Below are 18844 nucleotides of genomic sequence, written 5' to 3' on the forward strand. Positions count from 1 at the left end.
TATATGTGTGTGTGTGTATACATATATATACACACACATTTTTAAATCTTCACCCAAGAATATTTTTTCCATTGCTTTTCAGAGAAGGTGGAAGGGGGAGAGAGAGAAAGAAACATCTATGCGAGAGAGACACGTTGACTGGTTGCCTCCTGCACCCACCCCTACCGGGGCCAGGGATCGAACCTGCAACTGAGGTCCGTGCCCTTGGCCGGATCAAACCCGGGACCCTTCAGTCTGAGGGCCGACGCTCCAACCACTGAGCCAAACCCGCCAGGGTGACAAGGAGGGGTACTGATGTGTTTTACACCGCAGCCCCCCAGGCAGGCGAAGAGGAAGGTGCTGGAGAGGCACGTGGGAGACACCCAGGCTCCCGGACTCAGTCAGAACACACGTTTCCTGGCCACTTACTTGGCTGTCAATTATTATTGTCATCAAAGTGCACACCCCGCTCCATGGGCACCTGCAGTGGGTAGTGACAATCACGGCAGCATCTTGCAGGAAGGGACTTCTCACGTGAAGGAAAGCGCAGCGGAACAGTGTGAGCGGCAGTAGTGTTCGGCCCCACGTGTTCTGACTGTGCTGTTATGTCCTATTAACCTCATTTACTTTGACTCACTCACATTGTCTTTCTACCTTCAATGATTCATTTAGTGTGTCTGCAGTCTGCCGTTTATACATGTTGTGTGTGTGAGGTTCCTGAGCAGATACTGAGGATGAGGTGTGGAGTCTCTGCCTTTTAAGCAGCTCTGAGTTGTTCTATTTAAAGTTTAAAGAAGCAGATGAAAGAGAGATACAAGGATTTGTTTTCATTGTGTAAAAAACTCCAAGCAAATGGAGAAGAAAATATGAGAGCTCGATAGATCTGTAAGTGAAGATAGACTTCGTCCGCTATACAGAAATGCTGCGCCGTCCAAGGTTTCACTCCAGTAATGGCTCCTTATGCATCAACATGCAGGGATGTAGTGGGTTTTATTTTTTTATTTTTTATTTATTTTAATATATCTTTATTGATTTCAGAGAGAGGAAAGGAGAGAGAGAGAGATAGAAACATCAATGATGAGAGAGTCATTGATTGAACCCGCAACCCGGGCATGTGCCCTGACTGGGAATCGAACCCCGATCACCTGGATCCTAGGTCAACACTCAACCTCTGAGCCACGCCCAGCTGGGCATGTGGTGGGTTTTATGAGCGACGTTTCTCGAAAGCTGGATCTCATCATTTTGGCACCAATGCTTAAAAAAAAAAAAAATAACACATTTTATGGAAATGTTTCTAAAGAATTTTGTAAACAAAGACACTAAAAAAATAGCACTGAAGCACTTTTGCCTTCCCTTGAGGGTTTGGTCATCAGCTGCTGGACAGCGCTGCACTGTGACCTGACCTCTCGGGGCCGCGGGGCTGGGAGCGCTCCTGTGTCCCGCACTCAGCGATCCCATCTCGCCAGAGCCTCTGGGTGCTGGGTCTTTGCAAACTTTCTGTCTCCTTCCTGCCATCAGTCCCCTAGCTGTCCCAGCAGAGCTTGCCTTCTCTTCTAATTTACTGTATCCGACCTGACCCAGGTGAAACTAGATCGACACTAGATATCTAAGCTTCTAGAAGTTTGAGCAAATAAAGAGCCAAACCTGTTCATCGAGAGGCTCCGAGGGGGTTGGGCCCTCGTGAGGAAGGGGACGTGAGTTCTGTTCCATCTTTTCGCTGTGGGTGATGACACCTGGGACCCTGAGCTCAGAGCCTCTCCTGCCACTTCTCATCCTCAGCTTTGAGGAATGAAACTCTGGTAAATAATATGATTTGACCAAATTCGTTCCAGGTCCTCCTTGGATGTATGTGCTCGGGACGAGAAAAGCCGCAGGATACTGCCCCTGACCGTTTGCAAGGTGCACGCTCTCCGCTGCCAGGGCAAACACTTCACTCTTACGGGCACGGACAGCTGTGTCCTGCCGGCCCCCGCCCGGAAAGCCTGCGGCGCGTGTCCCCTGTGGGGCAAATGTGACGGTGAGGGGCCGTTTCTCTTCATTTCTTTTCTTTTCTTTTTTAAAATACAGGCGCTTCACGAATTTGATATGTGCTGCCGAAGCAAGAACAGGAAGGGCGATTTCTTATTTGTAACTTTAAAAATGCTAAAGCGATAGTGCTGAGGTTTTAAAAAGCTAGTTTTCTAGCCCAGCAGCAGATCAGAGCAGACCCCCGAGGGTGCCAGACTCAGGCTGGTCTGAGAGTGAACCGCCCGCACCCACGGGCTCCCCTGAGAAGGAGCTTGGGTCAAGTACCTAGAGGCCCAGGGCCCATCCCTGATGGTCTTAGTGTCCTCCCAGACCACAGTGAGTCCCGTTCTACCTTCATGATTTTCGCTTTGTCCCTGTATTATCCATATGACGTACGTGGAGTTGGGCTTTTCCAGGAGAGTGAAAATGGATTAGAGCAGCCCTTCCCCCCAGCCCGCCCGCCCCCATGCAGGCGACACCTGTGCAGGGTAGTACATTGAGGTGCCGTAGCCGACACTGCAACTAGCCGGCCTGTAGCGAGGGCTCAGCCCTGAGCTGCCCGCGCCAGAGAGTTCCTCCTGGGCCATTGCACGTCCCACTGAGCCCCATGCTGCTGGGCTGGCAGGGAGCCTGTCCATCCCCAGGGCACATCTGGGTCAGGTTCCGAGAGCTGGACTGGAACCTCTTCCCTCTCTGCTTTGAGTGAGCCTGGTCAGCTGGTGGGATCCATGGTGCAGGCTGCTCCTAAGCTCTGGACGTGGTATCACGTGCAGGACCTTCAGGGACCCGGGCTGGGTCCGCATGCGTAGTGCTGACACCCCCTCAGAGCTCACACGTGCTGTCCCATGAATGACCTCTCAGTGTGCTTTCCCCAGCCCCAGGGTCCACTCAGGCACAAGGCACAGCACCTATCTAGTGTTACCTGTTGCCATTGGCACCTAAGGATAATCCAGGCCAACTAGGCTATATCTGTGACAAGCAGCTAGCAGAGCCACTGGTCTCTCCTTGGACTAGCTGCCTTCAAGCACCCCATGGCCTTTCAGGTCCCTGGTCATGTCTCTCCTGGGCCATTTCCAGAAGAAAATATGCCTTCTTATCACAACCTGTCCTGCAAGTGTCCAGTCCATTCTGGAGATCACTGGGTGGTTCTCTAAGCATAGGAGACCTGATGCAGAACCCTAGCCTCAAGGTCATTGCTGACCACAGACAAGCTTAATCCATGCTGAAGCCACATAGTGTGCATGTCTGTGTGTTCTGCACAAAGGGAGAGCCTTTCCTCAATCCAGTCCACCGATGAGGGTCCCAGTGAGGACTGGGTGGAGCAGTGTGATCCTGGCCCCCAGGCCAGGGAGGCTCAGAAAGAGGCTAAACTGGGGAAACAGAACTTGGTGTCTGGAAAAGCTGTTTCTGTGGCACAGGCTTGCCTCTTGCAATGACCTTGATCACCACCACTGACCTTTTCCACCTCCCACGGTTTCAGCTCTACCACCAAGCAGGGATGTCTGGGTCCCTTCCTCAGTTTCCCCATCTGTAAATACAGGAGCTGGACTGTGGGATCTGTAAAGTCTTTTCCTGCTCTTCAGGCCCTGCTCCCTGGCCTGTGACCACTGGGCACCTTCCTGCTCACTCCAGTCCCAGTACGCAGCACCGATGATTACATTCATAACTCTAGCTACGTCTGGGTCACTTTGAGTTTGGGAGTCACCACAGTAGGCTGGCTGACCTTGCAACTCTCTTTCTGATATATTCCAGCCTCAAAACTCCAAGCACACAGAGCTCTCCCGCACAGTCCTTTCTGATTGATTAGGAGGCTATGTGGCCTTTGGTCTCTCATGTCCTCTCTCTCAGAGCAAGCTGAATTCTTTGGTTCTTTGTCTCCATTTGACCCCTGCCACTCAGCTCTTTGCTGAGGTCTCTTCATTTGGTCTGGGGGTTGAAGGGTCCCACTCAGTTACTGACTCACCTGGACAGACCCCTCACTAGGAGAGAGCCGGACAGCTCTTGACCCGGGAGAACCACCCTTTGTGGTCCAAACAATAATAGCAAGCCTGGCACCAGTTTCCAAACCTGCTTGTTCTGAGCGGAGCAGAATGCCTGGCTGTCCTGGTCCCCCTGCTTTTCCCGGGGGTAGAGGGTTCCACCACCCGCGGCAGGAGCTTCTAGGGGTCACTAACCACCACAGCGTGACTTTGGAGGCCGTGTGCCCAGTCTCCCCATAGCCACCATGTGCCGTGAGCCTCTCTCGCTTCTTTTCCAGCCGAGGGCAGCACATGTGTCTGCAGAGAAGCATCGGAGTGCGAGGAGGGAGGGATCAGCATCTGCGTGGCCGTGAACGGCGAGGAGCGGACGATGACGGAGTGCGAGGCTGGCGCCCTGAGGTGCGGAGGGCAGAGCATCTCCGTCACCAGCATAAGCCCCTGCGAGCAGGGAACCCAGTAGGCTCCTGGTTGCCGCGGGCTTGCTCGGGATCAGCAGTCGCCGTGGCTGGACTGAAACAGCCATGTAACTGAGCACTCCAGGCAAGGTCTCCAGGGGGAGGCACATTTCTTCTCCTTCCCCAGGGCCCATGTCCCCCCTTGACCCCCAGCCACCTGCAGAAGCCAAACCGGAATCAGATACTCTAGCTCTTCTTTGTTAAAACATCAGTCGGGGTGAAGAACATTCTTGAACCTCTGCATGAGTTAACTGTGTTCTTGGGAAAATTGCTAACTTCTCTGGACCTTGGCTTTTTAATCAACTCTCTGGACCTTGACTTTTTAATCAGAAAATTAGAGGGATAGACTAGAGAAATGCAAATGCTCCCTTCAGCCCTATGACTCCTCCAAGTCTGATTGACCCCACCCAGGGGCCCAAACACTGCAAATTGATTAGGAAACAGGAAGGTCCGAGAGGTACCCCCACCCTACAATGAAACCAAATACAAAGGGGACCTTGGATGGAAAAGGATTCCTTCCGATGCAGCGATTCTTTCCCAAGAAGGATACTCATGTCACCCTATTGACTCCTGTAGGGGCCCCTGATCTTGTCAGCAGATGGAAACCCAACGGTCAGAGCTGAACCCATCATGCTCTAGTCACGGCACCTTCTGCCCTTTTGTCTGAGAACATACCCCTTTCAGTCTTCGTTCGGGAGCTTTTTTAGTATGTGTCAAACACGATACCTGCAGCCTGCCCCCGCCCCCCCTGCCTCGCCCCTTTTCTTTGGTGGGAAGTGTCAGTTCATCCTGAGCTACGGCGTGATTGCACACTAGAGAGAACAGCTTTCTCTGATGAGGGTGCACGCCAAGATTTTTCGGGGGCTGTAGAGGCAGATCAAGTTGAAGCACTGGCATTCAATTGATTCCATAATCATTCTTCATCCAAACAAAACGGGAAGAAAACGGCTGTGGGAGATGAAACGAGTGGGCTTACACAGAACTTAAAATGTGCTTTTATATACAAATAATGCCTCTGTATTTTTCTGATTCTGATAAATGCATTTTGACAAAGCTTTAGTTAAAATGACAATGATTAAAATACTCATTAAAGATACTATCCTTTGGAAATTTTTGGTCTGTATCATGTTTAATTTTAAAGAATCTTTCCATGACGAATAGCTAATGTGTTCTTTTAAAAAATATTTTTATTTTTTTAGACTACTTTATTGAGGTATGATTGACATGTAGAAAGCTGTGCATAAACGATGCTTAATATAACTTGATGAGTTTGGGGACAAGCATACGCCCATCAAGGCCATAAATATATCCATTACTTCCCAAGGTCTCCTCCCACTTCCATCATTATTATTATTATTATCATCATTGTAAGAATACAACATAAGATCTTTCTTCTTAAAAAATTTTAAGCATCCAGTAAGTATTGTTAGCTAATGGCACTATCACTTGCACATGGCCTCAGCTATGCTGTAGAGTGGATCTCCAGAACTTACGCATCTTACATAAGTGAAACTTGCTACCCTTGACCACCATCTCCCCATTTGTCCCCTCCTTAGCCCCTGGCAACCACCATTCGAATTTCTGCCTCCTAGGAGCTTGGGTATTTTAGATTCCACATGTAAATGAGATCATACAGTATTTCATTTCTTTTCTTTTTCTGGCTTATTTCACTTAGCATAATGTCCTCCCCATCCATCCATCCATATTGCCACTAATGGCAGAGTTTTCTTCTTTTAAAGGCTGCATAGCACCCCAGGCTATGTCTACACCACACTTTCTTTACCCGTTAGCCATGGTTGGACGCTTAGGTTGTTTCCATGCCTCGGCTGTTGTGAATAACCCTGTAATGAACATGGGAGTGCAGGTATCTCTTCAAGATCCTGATTTCAATTCCTTTGGATATGCACCCACAAGTGGGGGGATTGTTGGATCATATGGTGGCTTTATTTATAATTTCTTGAGGAACTTCCATACTGTTTTCCACAATGGATGTACCCAGGTCTCACCCAGGTCCAGTTTTATATACCAAATTGTCCCTTGAGTGACACTTCAGATATAATATGCAGAAGTTACAAGGAGGTAGGTTTACACTGATTGAAAAAAATAATATTCAGAAATGTTTAATTGAGGCCAACTACATTTGTTAGAGGTTATTATGGAGTTACTTTCTATCTTGGGTAGGGGGATAGATTTGAAAATGCCAGGCCCAGGTGCAGATGTCAAAACAAAGACTTGAACAAGTAATTCATTTGGGAGGAGGCAGATCAGCATCCTTACAGTAATTTCTCTCTTGTCTTAAACTAATCTGGAGTTAGGGGTCTATTACCTAGATACCAACCCCCTCCTTCCCTTTCCTAACAGATGCAGAGGACATGGTTGACATTGTCAAATGCTAGAAGAGAAAGGGGCCTGGAAAGAGGAACCAGCAGATTTGATGTCTAAAGTTAGTGAAGGAGAAATAAGGGCTTAGCAAGCAGGTGGAGGAAGGGAGCAGTGAAGGGGGCTGTAGAGATGCTGTCTTGAAATATGTAATTTCATGCCTTTTTTCTTTTCTGAACATCTGTATACTTGACACTTCCTCTCGTTAGAGACGTTCACAATTGTCTATAGGAGAATTAGGTTCGTTTCAGCAGGTCTGCAAGGAGAAAGTGACTTTCAACATTAAATCTTTAAAAATGTTTGAGAATTTCAAAATAAAGTCTTACATAGCTAAAGAGAGGGCTTTGAGGGAAGCTAGATGGACTATCTATGGATGGTAAAGAGAACAGAATGGAGGGAGGGTGAGGTTTCCCTGCCTGCCCTCCCTCAGCCTCAGGCCAGGTGAGGGTCACCTGAGAGAGGATGGGCTGGAGCCTTGGAGGAGACGGCAGAAAGTGCTGAGAGTAAAATCACCTGGACCTTGGTGTGGGGGGAGGGACAAAGGGAGGGAGGGGTTGGCTGGTGCATTAACCATCACTAGCGTCAGAGAGGTACATGGGAGCCCAGCCACATCCTATGATCATCACTCAATAGAAGTGAACCCTACAAGTCACCTGGGCCGAGAAGCTGCTTCAGGAGATCTAATTGCATCGGCCAGTGCCTTCTTGTGACTCGGCACCTTTTCCTAATCATGGGCCAATGGGCGTGCTGCTTATCAGTGCCCTGAGATTCAGTGAGCCCATCCCAACAGCTCTGTAAGGAACCTTCCTCCCTGCCCTCATCTGTCCAAGGCACTTGTAATCTTCTTGACACAGAGGGAAGGTTCCCGGTGTTCAGATGGGGCATGTTTCGGGTACTGAGTGACAAGCAGGAATATCTATCTGACAAATGATCCCTGGAACTCTGCCCAGCGATTAGCTAGGCTAGGTAGCTAGTTTGATTGAGAGTCCCAACTCCTCTGGGCAGGTCACAGCGCATCTCAGCTTCGTATGGGAGCTGTGAACCCGTCCTGCTGTTAAGCGGCCACGCAGAGCTGTGGGGGCGGGGCAGCTGGCTTACTCGGCATTCTCCGAAACAGCTCATTATGTGTCTACACAGAAATTGCCACTTTTCCATTTGGTTAAGATAAGTATCTATATTAATCAAAATTTTTGAACCCCACAATTTTTTATTTGTTCTACATTTTCTTCCTATACCCACTAACATTTCTTACACCAGCAAACTCACATGCACACTAATCCACCCTAAGAGATGGGTTATAGGTGAGACAAGTATGATAGCTCTTGGCGGTAGTCATCATAAACTTGACTATAAGCTGAGGTGTCACATACTTGGGGTACAAGGTGAAGTGTGTGTTCAGGTGCCTCTACCTCTCTCTCAAGTAGGAAAGAGGTGGGGAGAAAGAAGCAGGATAACAGAAATGAGAAGCAGAGGAGAGAGAGGGAGAGAGTGGTGGTGGGGGGAAGAGACCTGCTGGCAAGGCTCAGTGGTTGAGTGTCAACCCATGAACCAGGAGATCACACCCTGATTCTGGAACAGGGCACATGCCTGGGTCGTGGATTCCATCCCTAGTAGAGGGCATGCAGGAGGCAGTTGATCAATGTCTCTCTCATCATTGATGTTTCTCTCTCTCTCTCCCTCTCCCTTCCTCTCTCTGAAATCAATATTAAAAAAACTAACAAACCAAAAAACATATTAAAAATAAAATGAAGTGTGAAAAAAAAGAGGAGAGAGAGAGTTGGGGCGGGGAGAATGGGTCATTCTTAGTATAGGATTAGCAGAACTGAGCAGCCACAGTCCCACAGTCCTACTATCTGCCAGTCCACTGAGAATTTTCCTCTTTGAAGGGCTAGTTACAGTGTGTTCAATGCTTGTGCTAGAAAGGGAATGACCTGTTTCTCTCTCAGAACACTGAGCCAGAAAGCAGCCACAGTGGGAGGCAATTTCCGTTAATATCTGAGAAACCAGAGGCATATGCACAACTTTCAATTACCTTGGCCTTGCAGGCAGTTCGCACATTTGGGGACAAGAAAGCTGATGGCATGATAGGAGTCCCTGCTGTGACAACCGAAGCACCTAGAATTTGTCTTTTATTTATTCCCGTCAGGCAAAACTCCAGATTTACACTCAAAACATCAATCATGGAGAAAAAACTGGCTTTTTCAGCCAAGGATCAACCAGGCCAGGTGGAAAGACTTGTTTCACAGGGAATGGGCTGAAGGTGAGAAGATGGGCGCAAGAAGAAAAACAATAAAATGTTCTTGTGATTCATAGGCTGAGGTCAATTTCCTGTGCAAGGACAAACACAAAGGACTGCTCTGTTATCACTGTTATTTGCAAGCATCCTGGGGGGGCGGGGGCGGACTTGTCCTGAATGCAGGGGAGGGGCCTTAGGTACATAACAGGTCAAGGAGGTTTGAGACAGAGGCCTGGCTGGAAGAGTAATGCCTGTGTGATACTCAGTGAGTGTCCTCATGGAGCAATGAGCTGGCCAAGGCGGCTGGGAACACAGAGGTCAAAGGAATTCGCTGTAACAGCAAAGTGGAATTTTCTTATCGAAGGAGAGTTTTACCAGACATCCTCAAAAGAAAGTGATTCATATGAAAGGCTCCGGATTGGTGTAGTGTTAGACCACGTGCAACCTAAGTGTGCTTTAGGACAGCATTTAATCAAGGGCCCTAACTGAACCCTACGTCCAGAAACTCTTCTCTGTGCAGATGCTGGGCACCAAGAGGAACTCCTGAAATCAGCGTGATGGAAAACTGTGGACAAGCCCGTTGACCGGATGATTGCAGCCCTATAGAATTAAGTACTTTGCTATAATGATAAGAATACTTCCAAAAGATCTTGAGTCTCTTAAAAGTGCAATGATTGGCCCTGGCTGGTGTGGTTCAGTTGGTTGGGCATCATCTCGTGCACAGAAAGTTTGCTGGTTGGATTCCTGGTCAGGGCACATGCCTGGGTTGTAGGTTGGATTCCCGGTAGGCGGTGTGCAGGAGACAGCCAATCGATGTTTCCCTCTCCCATTGATGTCTCTCTCTCTCCCTCTCACTTCCTCTCTCTCTAAAAATCAATAAAAACTCTTAAAAAAAAAAAAAGTGAGAGGAATGCATCTTTTAGGAAATCTAGACCCAAACCACCTCTAGACTTGGGAGGATTGGGACGTACATGGTTATATGGTCCTGTGCCCCTTCTTGCTCAGTATGCTGCCTGTATATACCCAATAAAATGTCCATTTTCCATAGTTGCACAGCTAGTTAGCAGAAGACCTAACCTGAAGATGGCTCTTGTGCCTCCCAGGGGAGTACTCGCCCTGTTTCACAACAGCACTGGCCTTGTTCCTTTCCCGTGGACCTGTGGATGCCATGTCTGAGCTCCGTCTTCCAGGACGGGGCAGAGTTAATGAGCTGTTAATGAGGATTGGTATTAATTCTTCTTTAAATGTTTGGTAGAATTCACCAGGGGAGCCATCTGGTCCTGGCTTTTTGTTTATTGGGAGGTTTGTGATTACTGTTTCAATCTCCTTACTAGTAATTGGCCCTGTGATTTCTTATAATATTTCCTTCATCCAAAAGCCCATCACCTACTCTCTGATATACCAGTTTATCTACTCTGTTAGTCAGTCACATGCTAAAGCACTGATTTTATCATTTCACTACCTTGATCAAGAACTTCTTTTGGCTTCCCACTGTCTTCTAGATACAGTGTCACTTGGTTTGTCATTACATATTTGTGCCTTGCCAGTTAGCCGTCTTTATCTCTTAACAAAATCTTTCTGCTACAGTCAGATGGGGCTTCATTCTATCTCCTATAGAATGTTACAGACTGGAAAACGGCCACGCCACAAGCCCTGCCTGCAGGCCTGTCCACCCTGGCCCACAGGGCCGGCACAGTCTCATGATCCCAACCCTGAGCAGAGCCTCTGAAGGTTGGATGTGGGGTAATTAACGGTTTCCTGATGATTCCACTGGGGTCAGGGTAAAGATAAAGTCCAGCTCCCTCCTCTCTGGAAGTAAACGAGTCCTGCCTAACTGTTCTCCAGGCTCTCCATCTCGAAGACAGAGCCTCTTTTTGACCCCTGTGCAGTTAAGAGGGTGTTAGAGCATCGGTCAACTTAATCGTCAGGATTTACCTCAGAATATTTGGACAGGTGGTAGGTAATGCAGAAGGAAGGATCTCTTATCTAGTGTTTTCTGGTGGCTCTCCCGTGGAAAAAGAAGCTATGAGTCAGGGATATTTATAAAATTGTGTTTCCAAATGCACCTTTCTTTCAGGATAACCACATAACTCAATAAATAAAATCCAGGACAATTTGTCCAAAAGGAGCACAAAAAAGTTTTGTTGGATAAATAGTTTGACAAAGTAGAGGTAAGAAGCAAATGCCACTTCTCAGGTCATGACTTGGTGATTTTATACACACACACACACACACACACACACACACACACTTTTGCAATAAAACCCACTATCCTTTCCTCATGTTGCTCCCGACTCCCTCCATGTTTTGCACTGTCCCAGTTTAAGGATACCTGCAATAAATGAGTAAAAAAGAGAAACTGCAAGAAATGATCCTCCCCAGCTGCTGCTGTATAAAATCGCTCGTCAGGGACCCAGGCCAACGCGCCCGGCTGGCTCGCAGCTGCTCCCATGTCTCACTGACCGTGGGCTGTCCTTTCTGTGCTTAGGAATCTGAGGGATGCTGTGGGACTGACGACTAAGCCAAGTCATAACAGAACACTGTGAGAAGGTCTTCGCTGCAATCTCAGAGCCTGCAGGGCTTCAGAAGTGGCTGCGCCAGTGTGTTATCCTTTAAAACGACCTCACGCAGGGCCCATTCCAGTTGAGCAGTTGGCCTGGCTCCTTCCTCTGGGAGCCCCCCCCCCCCGGTGATCTCTGCTCTCCCCTTTTCTGGGGAAACTGCCCCCTTAGCAGGGTCAGCCAGGCCCAAGGGCCTGACCTACCAGCAGGGCGCCGGCCCCGGGCTGGGTTAAAGGGCAGAGCGCTGGGTTGGAAACAGCGTGGCCGGACCCGCGGAGCAGAGCCAGCCCCTCGGGCAGCCCGGGGACATCCCAGGCTCTCCGGCCTCAAGTCAACACGAGCTGGAGAATTATCACGAGAGCCAACAACAGCCAGCAAGCTGCAGGGGCGAGGCTGAGCGGACGGGCCGTTCAGCGGTGCCGGGGCCTGTGCCTGTGCCTGCTCCGTCATTGTCTCCCCGAGACCCTCGGGGGGTCTCTCTCGTCGGGGGCATATGCCTGTGTTTGAGCCCCGGAGACGAGCTGCAGAGGCCGATGGAGGACCGACAGGGAAGACCGGCGGCGGGGAGGGCTGGTGGCAACGCCCTAGAGCGAATAGTCGTCATTGGGATTAAGAGACATAATTGCTGGGGGAGCAGAGAGATCCCAACTCCCCGTGTCGCACAGCCCGGCTGCGGCTTCTCTGTCTGACAGGAGAGCCACTGAGGAGGCTTCAGCGGGCTTTGGGGTGCCCGCTGCGGAGCTGGGATTGAGCGGAGGGGCCGCCTCATCGCCCGCCTCCCAAGGCCAGGAGCATGGCCACATGGGGGTCGGCTAACCAGCTGTCTTTAGATACCAATCACTGAGCTTAGGTAATATCTGTGATTGTAGTGATACGTTCGTTAATATGGTCAATATTCATGTTGTATAGTTAACCTGTACTTAACAATGACGCTGGGCCATGTTTCTAAATGCGCTGCGTGTACGTTAATGCGTTTAATCCTCACAACAGCACTTGGACATAAATAATTACTGCCCCGATTTTACAGATGTTGAAATTGAAGTACAGAGAGGTCATATGATTTCCCCAAGTAACGCGGCTATAGGAGGCGGAGCCGGGATGTGACTAAGAAAAAGTCTTGGAAATTCTTGTCAGGGTGAATTTTCCTAAGATTAGGGTTTAGACAGACAGAGTCAGTGGCAATGTATTTCATGTGGCCGTCCCACCTAACTCCCAGCAATCGAGGGTGAGCAAGGCTTTGCTGGGCTCTAAGAGGGGTGGAGAGGAATCATGGGGATTTACAAAGAAGACCAGTAAGGCCCCATGTCAGTGAATTTATCCATCTGTTCAGAGTGTCCCGTGGTTCTCGGGTGGCTCAGCCCAAATTCTACTACAACTCTGCCCCACGTTCTGAAACTGTCTTGTGCCATATTGTAGCTACTAGCTACATATAACCACTTACATGTAATTAAACTTAAAAAGGGAAATGTAATTCCTCAGATAGAAAAAACACATTTCAAGTGCTCAGTTGCCACATGTGGCTCGGGGCTGCCGTATTGGTCAGTGTAGACAAAGAACATTCCCATCACGGCAGAAAGTTCTGGACAGAGCTATTTTGCAAAGTCACTTGACTTAAAATAACCTGCCAAAAGGGGTCGACTAAACTCATATATCTCGCCTTCTTTTCTTGCTCTGTTTCACATGTTAGGCTGCGGAATAACTTCTCGCTCCGTGAAGAATTTAATGAAAGCAATTACCCAGAAAATGCACCTATGCAATTATGCGCAGACATATGCATACACCTTCAGTAGGATCATGAATCCTCTGTGTAATAGTTGTCCACTGGTGCACAGCAAATTACCTAGAAACTCAGTGGCTTAAAACAGCAAAGATTTACTGTCTCACACAATTTTGTGGTTCAGGAATTCAGGAGTTTAACTTGGTGATTCTGGCTCAGGACTCTCATTAGATTGCAGGAGGGTTGTCAGATTTAGCCAATAAAATACAATTTGAGTTTTAGATAAACAATAAGTAATTCTTTACGCGTGTCCCATGCAATAATCAGGACATGTTTTTATTAAAAAAATGTTTTCCTGAAATTCAGATTTAGTTGGGCATTCTGTATTTTATCTCATAATCCTGGAATCCATGTGTCAGCTGAGGCTTCAATCATCTGAAGACGTTCACTGGGGCTCATGGATTTATTTCCAAGATGGAGCATTAAAGCGTCCAGGAAGCTAACCCTGGTTGTTTGCAGGAGGCACCAGTTCTTTGCTCTGAACTCTTTTTGGGCTGCTTAAGGGTCCTCGTGACATGGCAGCTGGCTTCCCCCAGAGGGAGTGACTGACTCAAGAGACTGTAACGCCATCCATGACCTTGCCTCGGAAGCCACACTTTGCCATTTCTGAAACATCGTATTGCTTGTGTAGGTCATTTCTATTTTTCTCCTCATTGTGGGAGGAGACTATACAAATCCCAGGAGGCAGGAATCACTGGAGGCCTCCTTGGAGGTGGCTCCAGCCCCTAGAATTCATACACAGATTTCACAGAATAAGCTCCATGAGGGTAGCATTTTTAAGTATGTTTTCCTCATAGTTGTAGCCCCAGTGGCTAAAACCGTGCCTTACAAATTGTAGGCACTCAATAAATATTGGCTAAACGATTGAATACATGAACTCTGGCCTAAAATCTCTGGCTTAAAAGATTCCTTTGGTCTTTAGAAAGTTTTATAGGAACAAAAGATGCTTCCTCAGAGTCTGAGGATGAAGAGATTACAATGCAAGTAACAGGGATTTGTAAAGGGGTACATCAGTTGACTAATGTTGCTAATAATTAATCTTGGCGGTGGTGGTGTTAGGTGGTGGTGTTAAATGAATGTGGGCTTTATGTTAGAAACTTCTCTTCATGTATGTAACCTCTCAGGTACGCACTGTGGAAAGAATAAAAAGTTATGATTCAGATACTACAGAAGGTTAACACATACACGCACGCAAGCACATATGCACACACGCACGCATGCATGCACACTCACACATTTCGAAGGGAGGCATGCTCTGGGATAAAAATGGAGAGGACTTTGGGACAGCATGGAGGGACCTGGAGAATATTATGCTAAGTGAAATAAGCCAGGCAGAGAAAGACAAACATCACATGATCTCACTTACATGTGGGGTCTAAAGAACATAATAAACTGATGAATAAAATAGATTCAGTGACATAGAAGCATGGATCTCAGAAGGAAGGGGGGTGCGGGAAGAGATTAACCAAAGAATTTATATGCATATAAGCATAACCCATGGACACAGACAATAGTCTGGGGAAGGCCTGGGGTGGGGGGGAGGCAGGTACAGGGTAGAAGGGGTCAATGGGGAAAAAAGGGGACATCTGTAATACTTCCAACAATAAAGACAAGTTTTAAAAAATGGAGAGGAGATCATGAGATTTAACAGAACGTCAGAAAGGGACTTTGGTAGAGAAGTACCTGGCATTGTCCTGGCACATAAATTACAACCGGACAAAGAACAGACAGGTCAGAGTTTACCGACTGATCGCTTGTTAGAAAGGGGAGAGTGTGGGCAGTGATTCGAAGCTGGCTAAAGAGGGCAAGAAGGGGTTGTGTGTGGCAGACAGCATGGCCCTCTTCTTAACGGCAGCGCCCTATTTCCAGTTCTGTCCTTGTCTGGTGTCTGCTGGGTCTGAGCTTCCCGAGAGGGCTAACCTGTGGCAAAGCCGTGCGGAGGCTGCCGCAAGTGACTCTGTGGGGCTGACTCTTCCCTCGGGGGAGCCACCGGGGGACCCTGGCGGGCGAGGAGCACACCACCACCTCCAGGTCCCACCCCAGGCCCGTGTCTGTCCTAGGACGCTGCAGGTTGTGAAGTACGGGGACGGAGACAGCAGTCGGTTATGGAAACAGCCCAGCAGTTTATTTCCAGGTGGGTCACGGAGGGGCGCTTATCTCTTTACACCTTCGCAGGAGGGTCTGCAAGGCAGCCTCGGCCGCTCTCTGCACACTGATACAGGGGTCTTGCCGAAGTTCCTGGAGCCCTGAAGTGGAGAGAACAGCGACGTCCCGTGAGGGGGGAGAGCCGAGGCCCAAGGTGTGCGGCGCTGTGGCCTCCCCACTGAGGGCGGCCCTGGGTGGGCTCGGGCTCCCACGCTCACATTTTACCCTAAAAGGCAGGATTTGGAGCCACAAGTTGAGAATCTGTTTTAACGCTGAAATGACGTGAGAGAAGATCCTGACCTTGTGGTCAACAGACAAATGGAAAACTGCGGTCTGTTGGGTGTGATGCCCATAAAGGGGGGGAGCTGGGGCTCGCTTTATGCCCTGGAGATAGTCCAGGGTCTAGGGAGCATTGGAGACAATAGTGGGGTGCTAAGATTTTCAATTTCGGGGCTAATGTGAAGCTTGGAGCAGCCAGCACGAGCCTCTCTTTCTCTGAGAATGCACCACCACGCCGGGCAGAAACCGGGCTCGGTACTCACGGGTGGTCAGCTGCTCTCTGTCTAGTAACTCCACATTTTGGTTGGTCAGATTGAGGACGATGGCATCTAAAATCAAGCCGAGAGAAAGGCACTGATTTCATTATAGAGAAAGAGTGACCCACCTTTGCCCCAAGCCTGCTGCCCCTCCCTAAATGGTCTCCTTTGCATCAGCTCTTAACATCAGCGCACGCTGGGGCAGGTCAGACTCTGCAGCCGGTCAGGGGTTAAACGGTCTGGCTAGTGAAGGAGAAAACTATACAACCCCCCCCCCCCCCCCCCCGTGCTCCCAGGATGATGCGAGGACCACGACTACTGGGTCTGGAGTGCCACGCCTGGAGGTGGTCACGCACTCCATGTGCGTTCCAGAAAGCTCCCACTGTGTTCTCCCAGGGGGTGTGCCAGTCATTGTCAGGGTTTCAAACCTGAGTAAGATAAGGTCCCTGTCTTCAAAAAGTTTACAGTGCAATCGGGGATCAGGGTACACGATCCAGTAAATAATCTTCACTCTTAAAAGTGGCCAAGCTAGTAGGCCTGTCACTGTGGGCTTGAGCAGTTGGGATAGGCATTGCGGTAAGACTTAGAATTTCTTACTGGAAGGGTCCTCAAAGTTTCTGTTATAGGTCAGACAAAACGGCCACACAGAGAAGTTAAGGGGATCGTCCAGAATCACGCGGCAGAGCCAAGCTGTGCAGGCCCCCGCAACAACCCACTTGCATCCTGTCGCTGCTGAAGCTCTCAGCTTGACCTGAGCTCAGGTTGGTTAGGGTTTTATGTTAAGAGCTGATGCAAAGGAGACCATTTAGGGAGGGGCAGCAGGCTTGGGGCAAAGACTTGGGGGAAAGAAGGAGCAGCGGCTTGGAACCAGAAGAAGCACAGAGGGCCCAGGATGGGCAACGCGTGTCAGAAAGTCACAGGATATAGGTTTTCATTCGCAAAGAGAACAGGCTCCTTTGAGGGGAGATGTCTCAAGACATAAAATTTCCTTTTTCTCTTCATTTCTTGTCACACCTGTCACATCAGTGTTCAATTTAGAGTCACTTGCAGTCAAAGCACAACTAGGTGGTAAAGAGCAGACACACCTGAGGGGGGCTGTGGAGGTACCCTCACCTGTGAGTTTTAAAAAAAAAATGTTTTTGTTGATTTCAGAGAGAGGAAGGGAGACAGAAAGAGAGAGAGAGAGAAACATCAATGATGAGTCATTGAACAGCTGCCTCCGGCAGGCCCCCTGCTGGGGATCGAGCCCGCAACCCGGGCATGTGCCCTGACCGGGAATCGAACCGGGATCTCCTAGATCATAGGTGGACGCTCAACCGCTGAGCCACACCGGCCGGGCCTCACCTGTGAGTTTGATGGCTGTGCTCCTGATCATCTCCCAGCTGCTGCTGAAGAAGATGAACGAGTGTGTGTGGAGTATCCACAGGATTTCCTGATTTTTCTTGGCCTAGAAGAGATTCATATTGCAAAGAGGGCAACCGGAAAGAGATCCTTTATGGAAATCAGCATCCTAGGGTCCTAAGAAGGAAAATCTAAAGGCCAGTGAAACTCACACAGCCATTAATTACTCTATTGGAAGATGTCTTACGGCTGTTCCAACCCAAGTTCAATCGGAAAGGCATTGGGCTTAAGGGACTGAACAACAGACGTGTTGCAGGAATCTAGGAGGACAGATCCAGCCAGGCCTTGGGAAACATGGCAGGACACCAAGAATCTCTGCCACCTTCCCAGGACAGCTCTGCGTCTGGCCCACGGTCCCTTGCTGTGCTGTTTCCCTTTCTGGGATTTGCCGGGACTCTTGCCTGTGTTTTTCGCAGGCAGCATTGGCTGCACACTCACCAGTTTCACACAAAACTGCCTATAGAAATCCCTGGCCCTTGGTGGATCCTGACCGTCAAGGAGGCGATCTAATACCCCATAGAGTTCCTGGAGGCCCAGGAAAGGAATGGAGACCATCAGGACGTCTCGGCAAGCCTGGAAAACAGAATTTCCTGCGTCACGGTCCATAGTGCCGGGGTCCCCTTCCAGAAGGGAAGAAATGTGGACTAGTGTTGGGCAAGGAGCAGTGAGAGTCAGTGACGTGAAGGGCTTCATAGCTGGTGTTATCACCTTCCCGGTTTCAGGGACAGAGGAGCAAACTCGGGAGGCGATGGAAAGAAAGAAGCCAGGATTGGAGAAGTGGCTTTCAGGCTCAGCTGAGAGTGGCGACTTTAGCTGTGACTTCTAGCCGGGCCAGACGCAGACCGGGCGAGCTGGCACTGCTGGCCTCGGGGAGAGGAGAGGGTGCAGGTGTCGGTGCGGGGGCCACTTACGGCTCCAACTTTGGGATTGGGGTCCCAGAGGTGGAGAAGGAATGAGATCATGCTCTTTTTAATTTCTTCCGCAAAGAAAATCTTCCACCTTCTTCCTGTTAGGGATGCCAGATTCTCAAATAAGACAATGGCAGTCAGTCTCACATCATCCTGCTCCTGTGGCGACAGATGCATGTCACGGGTGAGTCCCCCTCTCAGGCCATTTCTGGCCAGCACCCCCCTCCGCACCCCAGCCCTGCCCCACCCCACTTCAGCAAAGGAAGGCTGGGACCCAGGCACGGGTGCCGGCCTGGTCACAGCCCCGGAGTGTCCCCTTCCCAGCAGCTCGCTGACCCACATGACAAAAGTTTAAATGACCACAGATGGGTCTGGGGTTTACTTGACACCATAGGACTGGAGACTCAGTTTCTGCCTCTGAGTAGCTAAGTGGGGAAATGGGGCCACAGCAGTGAGGAGCAGCGGGCGGAAGGCCAGGGAG

The 18844-nt window shown here is 49.3% G+C and overlaps 2 protein-coding genes across 2 annotated transcripts in view; one reads left to right on the forward strand and one right to left on the reverse strand.

Moving 5' to 3' along the window:
* Nucleotides 1-5527, forward strand: part of C7 (complement C7) — a 42676-nt gene extending 37149 nt beyond the window's left edge. The window contains exons 17-18 of the mRNA XM_081132871.1: nt 1812-1996; nt 4244-5527. Coding sequence (XP_080988997.1) covers nt 1812-1996; nt 4244-4425 — 367 coding nt within the window. The 3' untranslated portion in view covers nt 4426-5527. The remainder of the gene's footprint in view (nt 1-1811; nt 1997-4243) is intronic.
* A 9946-nt stretch (nt 5528-15473) lies between these two features.
* The window catches only part of MROH2B (maestro heat like repeat family member 2B), a gene marked incomplete at its 5' end in the record, with an annotated part of 42537 nt that continues 39166 nt past the window's right edge, over nt 15474-18844 (reverse strand). The window contains 5 exons of the mRNA XM_081132604.1: nt 15474-15619; nt 16061-16126; nt 17399-17501; nt 17894-18028; nt 18367-18522. Of these exons, the coding sequence (XP_080988730.1) occupies nt 15513-15619; nt 16061-16126; nt 17399-17501; nt 17894-18028; nt 18367-18522 (567 nt within the window). The 3' untranslated portion in view covers nt 15474-15512. The remainder of the gene's footprint in view (nt 15620-16060; nt 16127-17398; nt 17502-17893; nt 18029-18366; nt 18523-18844) is intronic.

The sequence above is a fragment of the Miniopterus schreibersii genome (genome assembly GCF_964146895.1).
Source record: "Miniopterus schreibersii genome assembly, chromosome: 3".
NCBI lineage: Eukaryota > Metazoa > Chordata > Mammalia > Chiroptera > Miniopteridae > Miniopterus > Miniopterus schreibersii.